The 9360-nt window shown below is 33.4% G+C and overlaps 1 protein-coding gene across 2 annotated transcripts; it reads right to left on the reverse strand.

The window, feature by feature from the left end:
• Positions 1-251: 251 nt before the first annotated feature.
• Positions 252-7644, reverse strand: LOC108679840 (ubiquitin-conjugating enzyme E2 E1). 2 transcript variants are annotated; one of them, XM_018168569.2, is made up of 5 exons: positions 7378-7644; positions 2558-2808; positions 2179-2362; positions 1794-1941; positions 252-1444 (listed from the first exon to the last, which is right to left on the reverse strand). In XM_018168569.2, exons 2-5 carry the CDS (start codon positions 2800-2802, stop codon positions 1347-1349), a joined length of 675 nt encoding a protein of 224 aa, XP_018024058.1. In that variant the 5' UTR covers positions 2803-2808; positions 7378-7644; the 3' UTR covers positions 252-1346. The 2 variants fall into 2 exon arrangements, with proteins under 2 accessions (XP_018024058.1, XP_018024057.1); XM_018168568.2 differs by having other exon boundaries at positions 7337-7644.
• Between the last annotated feature and the right edge of the window lie 1716 nt (positions 7645-9360).

The raw sequence follows: 9360 nt of genomic DNA on the forward strand, positions 1-9360 counted from the left end.
TACGACAACGCTCTTTGGATACTTAGTGAATAATAAAGTGAAGCAATTCAGATACTGTATCTCTCAATGGTATCAAAGTAGTAGCAAGCAAGGCGGTGTAAACAGCGTTGTAGTGACTAGAATTTTGGTGAACGGCACTTCAAAGAGTATGTCCCTGGGAGAAATTACGCTGGGGTGGAAACGTCAGGGCGGAGACCACACCGGGTGACAAGTTTATGTCGATACGTTGGACCAGGTTATAATACGCGACATTCCACAGTTCTCATTATTATTATTATTATGACAATAATGCTAAACAGCTAATTGCTGATGAAATAAGTAAGACAGATTGACGAACGACTAAGTTCATATCATCGGCATGAGTTCGAATCGAACGGGACACTGTAGACGAACGTCAATACAATATGGAGCAATGCTAGAGGTCTCAACTCGGTGCGCAGGTCATAGATTAAATCAGAACCTAATTTGAAACTTGAAAGTTCATACTTAAGCGATTCAGTAGTTATATCTCGACATTCAGCGGAATTTTGATCCTCGATTTCGAACACAATCAACCCCATATGCATTCAATATAATTACAGAGTAAAAATGTCCCTGGGTGTATAAGAACTACTGTGAATCAAAGAACAACATAAAAATTTAAACAAACACAAAGCCTGATAGAAATTAAGAATCTCCCATTCAGTCCCATAATAGGCAGTCACAGACGCCTCAAATTCTAGCCTGCACGATCAGATAACATGTGTAAGAGCCTCAACGGGGAGTTACAGAGCTCTATTTAGCATTGGCACTAAGCAGACTAAGTTACTAAGGCTTATGTTAAATACTTTACGATTACTACATCAATCAGCAAAACATAAGACATAGATTATTGAAGCGAATTTGACCAGATACCGTGGATATGACGTCTGATTGATTTAGACAATGTAATGCATAATGGCTTGAAATATTGGAACCAAATTGGGCGCCGGCTTTCAGTACTAAATTTAATACCCGATCAATACCCATCAGGTAGGTAGAAGATTTTTTGAAATACGGACCTTTGAAGTGTAGAAGATTGTTCAATACGTGTTAAAAATAATACAAAATAACTTAAATAAGAAAATTTAAAGGCTGAAGTGATCGGATCGTTATATTTAGATGGAGGCTTTCCTAAGACCTAAAACTATGCGCAGATTTCTTTTATTAAAGACGTACTACCATGATATGAAGTAGCGGACTATGCATCACACAAACTAAAAACAAAATAAACCATCGAGATTTAAAAGTATTTTGCCACCAAATCCAACTTTTTAGGAGTTATGGAATATTGGCAAATAGTAAACTAAGTGCAAGATGTTAATTGATCACGTGGCGTAGCGCTTGGTCCACAGCCGGGCAATCCTGTCGTGCTCGTCGTGGTTCTGAAGAAACTGGGTAGCGATGCTGCCCACCAATGGATCGCCTGCACAATGTGAATTATTAGTGTCAGAAGAATCATTGCGGTGAACTGCAAAAAATCATTAGTGTACTTAACCATTGAGTTTAACAAGAAATTATTCTTTTGTGCATGAATCAGCATGATGAAAACGAGATATCAAGCACACTGTTCAGTTCGGTAAGACACAAATTGTGATGACACGCATTACTTGTTATGCATAGGATTCAATCGCACTTCATATATTATTTGGTGTAGATAACTTGAAACTAATTTCTTTATTGTAAATACATTGAAAATTCTGTGAACTACCTTGTGATTATGTTGATGTACGAGGATTTAAAGAACTACCGTTAACTAAAATGGATAAACCCACCTGGATTACAATCAGTTAGCAGTGAGCAAATGGAGAGCAATATTTTGGAAATGGTGAGAGCTGGTGACCAGTTGTCTTTTAGGATGTCCAGACAAATAACTCCTTGTGAGTTGATATTGCAATGATATATGCGAGTCCTGAACGTTACCTGCAAATTCATAAAAAGGATACGGTTTTAAATTAAAGCCATGTAAAATATTTTCAAAATAATTCATTTGTAATAAAAATCCTCCAATTAATATTTATCTGAAGCAACCCTAGTATTTGCAGAGATATTATAGTGAATTAGTCATATTATTAATAAAAAAAATGGCACCAATGCATCAAAAAAGTAAATATTTAAACATAGGTTACATCAGAATCATAGTGAATTCCGGCAACTTACCTTTGGAGGCTTGAAAGGATACTCGGGAGTAAAGTGAATATCTAAGAAAAACACTCCTCCTTCATAGACTGAACCTGGAGGACCTAAGATGGTGGACACCCATTCATAGAGATTGTCTCCTTTGGGTCCTGCACTACAGTTTGGAGGAGGGTCTAGAGTTATTTCAGCCAACTCCTTCTGAATTCTGCAGAGAGGAATAACTGGCTATAATGCACATTTGAAAAATCATAATAGTTTACATGTTATAAAGTTGTTACTATGTTCATTTGCAATACCGTAAAAAATTTGTAGTAAAATTTAATGCACAAAATATCAAAAGAACCATCAATGGCTAAGTGGATAGTATACAACTAAATAAGTTCATAACAAGTGCAATTACCTTCTAGCACTTGTACTAAGAGCCTTTGACATTTTAATATTTGATGCTCTTTCTTTGGTTGTAGGAGCTGCTGATCCAGGTAGTTCTGTAGGTCTTGATGAGGTGGCAGATGAGCTGCTGGCTGCTGGTGCTGGGCTGGGTTTGGGGGCGTCAGGAGAGCTGCTGGCGGAAGAGTTTTGGCTTGGAGAGCGAGCACTTCCTGAAGCACTCAAATGCCCATCATCACTTGAGCTCCGACCAGACATCAATACCTGCACATTGAGTATTTAATCATTGTCTTACTGCTGCTTGTCAAAGCATCGAGATATGTATTTCAGACAAAATTTAAAAATTCACAAGTGCCAGTCACAATTACAACAAAACATTTTATGCTTATAGACATTTTCAATGCAATTAAAGGTGGCATCTCAATTTGCAATTGAATAAAATAGGAGAGATTCTAAAGAACAAAAATACATAATATTCAACAATGCTGAAGATTAAGCACTACTTTAGCACTAGCTTTGAGCTGAAAGAGATCCTAGTTATTATGTTCAATTTATCAACCCTTTCACGGGCAAGTTACCATTTATGGTCACTTGAAATCGCCTCACAAAGAGACCCACCACAACTTCCTGTTAGTGTTTGAGGCTTCCTTATCATGCTTCAGTCAATCACATATATATTATCTGACCATCGTTCCATCCATAGTATCAACACCTGTCATACCCAAAAATTAAAATATGAGCATTTAAAGGAAGGTTTTGACTCAAACAATGATATTGACCCTCTTTCTGCATTTCTTCAAAAGGCGGATGTATCAATATATATTTAATTATTTAAGGTAATTTGATTCAATTTAATAAAACTAAATTGTTATGTCAATATTTTTTTTTATTTCCATGAAGTAAATTTTAATTTTAAAGAAAATATTTTGTGTAGTGACCATATTTAATAAATTCTTCAAGTGCAATTTAAACATTCAATAGGCAAATTTTTTAAATTACATATGATTAAATATTTTGTATAATAGTTCTTAATTTCCTGAACTGGTTTTGGAAATTTTATTCAAAAGGCGGATGTATCAATATATATTTAATTATTTAAGGTAACTTGATTCAATTCAATAAAACTAAATTGTTATGTTAATATTTTTTTTATTTCCATAAAGTAAATTTTAATTTTAAAGAAAATATTTTGTGTAGTGACCATATTTAATAAATTCTTCAAGTGCAATTTAAACCTTCAATAGGCAAAATTTTTTAAATTACATATGATTAAATATTCTGTTTCTTACTTTCTTGAACTGGTTTTGGAAATTTTAATTTCTGAATATTTTAATGCTTGCCTGCTAAAGGGTTATATACCTTCTGGTAACTTGAAAAAACACCTACTAAGACTGGAATCCAACTAAAATTTTTTTTAAATCAAGTGAAGAATGGGCTAGATTTTTTGCACTGATTGGACAAAATGTTTAGAAAAAAATTTAAGCTGCCTGGAGAGATAGGCATGTGAAGAAATTTTGAATCTAATGATGATGGATGGTGAAGCAAATGAGAAGTCTAGAGATGTGGAAGGTGATCTTGGATGAGAATGAGATTGTAATGACAATAAGAATAAGGAATGCTTAGAAAGCAATGAAAGTGATCCTGGTGGGAGGAGTAATTGATGACAAGTCCAAGGGGAAAAAAGGCCATTTGGATAATATTTAAAAATGACATATGGACAAGGTAAAGTCAAGAAAGTCAAGAAAAGTACAAGAATCGGTGACAGGCCTATCCAGGCCTATTCTTTAATGCCGAAGATACTATACTATACTAATGTAAATAAGTGGTGAAGCAAAATTAATTGTTTTAGATGAACATCTAGCATTTCTTGCAAAGAAAAAATACAAAAATATATGTTGATACATGCAGCTTCTCTTGAAATTATTAAAGAAAAATGAGTTGTGATAATATCAATCATGCTGCATTCTTGCAGAATTACTGTACATTAATCCCTCTGCAAGCAAGCAACGGAGTATGCGAAAATTCAAGTTTCAGAATGAAGCCAATACAAATATAGGCATTTAAAAATTTATTTCTAAAAACAACACTTCCAAAGAATCTAATGTCTCTGATGTGACACATGTACAATGAATTTCTAATTTTTTAATTTATAAAAAATGATTTCTCAAATTTTTAATGTATAAAAAATTAAATTTTCAAAACTATTTATTCTGTCAAAAAATGTTTTTTTTTAATTTTCAAAATTATTTATTCTGTCAATTGATTCATGTGTTGTCTCCACCTTTACGCTTAAGCGCAAAATTTCAGATTGATTAAAGAGGTAGAAGTGTGTTAAATATTGAATATAAGATTTGTAGTGCTCAGGCAGACAAACAAACAACAAGAAGTGAAGATAAAGAGAAGTGTTGTAAAAAGTATCAGTAATTGTGAGATGTGTTTACTCAACTTATTTTTGAAAATTTTGCACATTGAAGAAGAAAATTGCAGTTTAAGTCAGTCACACCACTAAACAAATTTTGTACTATTCAAATTTAAACATTCAACTGCAGAGGGAAACTCTCTAACTTTAATTGGATTCAAGAGAATCTATTTTCTGGTCTAAGAAACAAAATTTATTTAAATAGGAATATTCTAATCCTGAGGATAAGTAGGGGGGTGATGCTACATATGAAATGATGGATAATTGGCAATTGACAGCAGCATGGTAATGTAGCCTTGAACAGGGGATGTGTTGGGCCATTTTTAGAGATCCTAATTTACCATATAAGGTAATTTGCATGCTAGAGGATTTACTTGCTTCTGTGTCCACCCCTACGAATTAGTATTATGGCCAGTACTATCTGCCCCTAAAATCAAGAGCAATGCAAGGTATTTGTAATTGCTCTCGATTGGAAAAGGTCTCTTAGTAATTATGCAGATGATTGCACTAGCTGCCATTGAATTTAACAATGCTTAAAAGCTTTGATTACAGATTTGCATACACCCATTGATCTTTAACACCCATTGATCTTTAATTATAACTTCTGCCAAATTATGAGATCTGGCAATGTGCCAAGATTGGAAAAATCACAATTTGTCTAAAATATATCACAGCCCTACCAAACTCATATCATTTAGGTGAGCATGAAATTTTGTGGATTCATTTCCATGTTGTTTGGGTTCAATCAAATTCATAAATGACAAAGACTTTGAAAAATAATTTTTGGCCTGAAGAATGACTCATGGGTCAAAACTGGATTATTTATTGCCTCAAAAATACATTCATGGCTTAGAGAGTTTAGTTTCTCTACTCTAGCAATATCCTAGATATGATATTGATGGTATGAGGCATCCATGATAATTCACAGATCTACTCTTGTGAACTAAAAAGGAAGGGTAACTTTAAGTCTCACTTCTCACAAGGCCTTGAAATATACCAAGCATTACGGTACCATCTTTTCAAGCCACAGCTAGAGCTTTCATCCCATTTTTTTCAACACTGTGAGATTCCCCCTTGATAAATCTATCTGTTTATTAATAAAATTTCAAAATATGGTGCACAATCAGGTCACATGATTAAAATTTTTTTTAAATACCGGTATTTCACTTTGTCCATGGTAACCAATCCTAAATATTAGGCAGAATTTTTAAAAATATACAAGTAAAAATTAATGTATTAAAAGCCATTTTTAAAATTGCACCAGAAATATAGATGCATTTTTTATAATTCCTAGGAAATAAATTAGGCAGGGCTGTATGGAATATGGATAACAAAAAACGGTGTGATTTACTGTAAGTGAAAACAAAAAATGGATTTCAGATTCGTAATCTACACCCCAAAAAACATATAATTAAAAAAAAAACACCCTTTTTTTTGGATGTAGTTAATCTGCAATAATACCCTAAGTTTTCACAATAAGTGTTGCTAAACTGGGAAATTGGCCAGATGCCACCAATGAATTTGACAAAAATGCTTGTGAATCTGGATAATTTCATCAGTTCCTATGACCTTTTAAAATTTATACATTGAAAAATAAGAAAAGATGCCTATTTTAACCATGAATTTTGGCAAATTTCTGCCTAATATTTCAAATTGGACTGTGGTCTGTGTGCCAGTGTGTGGCTCAGTGAAATCAACAAACATAGGTATTACAGAATTTGAAAAAAAATTATTCCACAGTTATATTAAAATCTGACATCTAATTTTGAGATAATATATGAAAATAAGATTGCAAATTATAAAATGGATGTATCACAGCAATTACCTGGATGGCCAAATGCATGGCTCAAAAACAAGTTCACAGTCACAGCTCCGAAATTGTCTTTAATTTTGTAGCTTCAAAACTGGTCTATAAATATCATACATTGAACAGGCACCCCATTCAAATCCTGCTATAATGCAGACATTTTTCACTCTGCCAATGATATAATAATAATTATTTAAACCACAATGAACTAAGTTGAAGAATAACTTATTCCGGACAAAAAATCTTTAGTATTCATAGATAAACCCAAATATACAAATGTTAAAACAGATCAAAATAACATTGTTTCAGTTTAAGGCGCTCAATTAAAAGCAGCAGTCCTAATTTGTTCAATTTTGTTCCAAATATCAATCGTAAAAATTGTTAATAAAAATAACATTTTGCTACCAAACAAATTGAACAATGGCACACCGCACACGGCCCAGAAACGGACAATGAGCACCATGACTGCTTATAAGTGTTTTTCACGACGAAAAACTACAACATAAATAATCTTAAAGGATATGTACTACTTGAACTATCAATACAGAAAATTGTATGCATCTTACCGCATTAATAACCAAGACTTCGTAGAGTAGCCACGACTCACATGAACACGCAGGCGTTCTTCTCGAAGCCTCAAGATGGTCAACAAAATGAATTGACGCTGCAAGTCAGTCAGCTGGACACAGTACGCGAAGTGAAAAGACTAAAGAAAACGATAAAGGTCTAACTTAAATTCATAAGAGATCAAAAGATAATCAAGCGATAAAATATCAATGAGAAAATTTAGCAGCCGTTTATACCCTCATTCATTACAGAAGTTAAAATGCAATTCTAGAAAGCAAATTTTCAGTGCTGAATATTGTACAGTAGGTAGTTGATTTTGAAGTGAAACGGTTTCAGGAAACGGGTAAAAAATTAAACCAATTTATTCATTAACATACCCATAATGCTGTAAGTAAAATATCTGCCCGTTACGTTGATTGATCTGTTTCTCAAATTCAAACCTCTCGAATATTTTTGGTGTCACGAACGATTTTTAATGAATTTTTGTTTGGAACTAATTTCTGTTGAGTAATTTGGACACATAACCTTGTCGAATCAAAGCCAATCTTGATCTAATTAAGAACGAAAGCATTTTTTCATAATACGCTCCTATACGTGTTGACCGTAAAAATTATATGTTGTTCTAATTTAAATTAACACACTAAACAACACGTTTTAAAACATTTTTCACGCAAATTTTGCGAATCGGACCCGACATTACCGAATTAACAACAAACCTATTTGTCATATTTACTGACATAACGCAATTCTCCGATGCTCCTCTGAACTCACCCGCGTACGGTAATCTCCATTTACCAAAACCCAACTTCTGAGTAACTGAACTGCTCATAAGGCCATCAATTGTGAACAGATCTAAGTGAAATTCAGAGCACAAGTAAGTAATATCAATGTAGATATGAGCTGTGAGAGGAAGCATTAAAGATTTGCAAGTTATTTCGTTCATGATCAAGACGAAAAAACGTAATCTTCGCCCAACTAAACAGCTAATAGCTCCCGCAATCCCAAACTGCTGTGCATAAAATTAAAAATATAATTGATTTTAGCAGTGCACGGTGGTAGTAATGATTGCACATCTCTACGTGGCTTCGTTTCTATTAAAAGAAAAACTTCAACAAATTAGGTTAGGTTTTGTTAAGTCATGTTAGACTTGGATAGGTTACATCATTGAAAAGTAAAAAAAAAATAGCATAACATAACTAATCATAACCTATATCAACATTTTCTTTCCGAGTTGTTGGAAAGTTTCGTATTGATCAAACACGAAGCAACTTAAAAATTTGTAAGATGGTGCTACCAATGAGCTCAATTATGACGCTCCTACTCATTACGGTAACCAAAATTAAGCATAAATATTTCTTTTTCAAATTCATTACCAATACTTTTTTTTAATACATTCTCTAGCTCCATCCATTAGCACTATAATACCTTTCCGAGTTAAACAGCGAAATTATCGAGTTTTTAATTGATCATATCTCCGCTTGAAAATAACATATTTTAATTTATTCTTTACGACACTAAATTACTCCTTTTATTTAAACATTTTTAAGGTAATAATATGGTTACTCTTTTAAATATATTTTTGGTAATTTTTTGAATAACATAATAAGAAACAACACAAAAAATATAGAAAAATTCCTTCTAACAAATAATTTTTTACTACTTTTTTAAACTCGATAACTGAAAAGTATCAGGTGACTTATTTCATACCGAGGCTATCAGTAGTATCACCTTCCGTGAAGCCGTTGTAGTAAGTCTCTGTATAAGCCCTTTTAAAATTAAGCTCAACACCGGTCCTTCAGTCACAGACCAACACCTCTTGGCTGCAGTGCATCGTAGCCTAACCTTCGATGCATCCACCGCGTCTATCGGCTCCAGCATTCGCTTGTCCTACTCGCTCTCGTGTCGTTAATTTCACTTTCCCAATTACTGTAATTATAATACCTCATCGTGCCTCATCCTGTAATCCTAAATTTAATAATAAATTACATAATGTTGACTCTATCTCGTTCTCCTGCCATAGTTT

The sequence above is a fragment of the Hyalella azteca genome, unplaced genomic scaffold, assembly GCF_000764305.2.
Source record: "Hyalella azteca isolate HAZT.00-mixed unplaced genomic scaffold, Hazt_2.0.2 contig17921, whole genome shotgun sequence".
NCBI classification, from domain to species: domain Eukaryota; kingdom Metazoa; phylum Arthropoda; class Malacostraca; order Amphipoda; family Hyalellidae; genus Hyalella; species Hyalella azteca.

Excerpts from the sequence above, each read along its gene's own strand:
- LOC108679840 (XM_018168569.2), bottom strand. The coding sequence starts at position 2,802 with ATGTCTGGTCGGAGCTCAAGTGATGATGGGCATTTGAGTGCTTCAGGA. Across the intron at positions 2,363-2,557 it reads CTTAGTACAAGTGCTAGAAG|AATTCAGAAGGAGTTGGCTG; the intron begins GTAATTGCACTT and ends TCCTCTCTGCAG. Across the intron at positions 1,942-2,178 it reads ATCCTTTCAAGCCTCCAAAG|GTAACGTTCAGGACTCGCAT; the intron begins GTAAGTTGCCGG and ends ATGAATTTGCAG.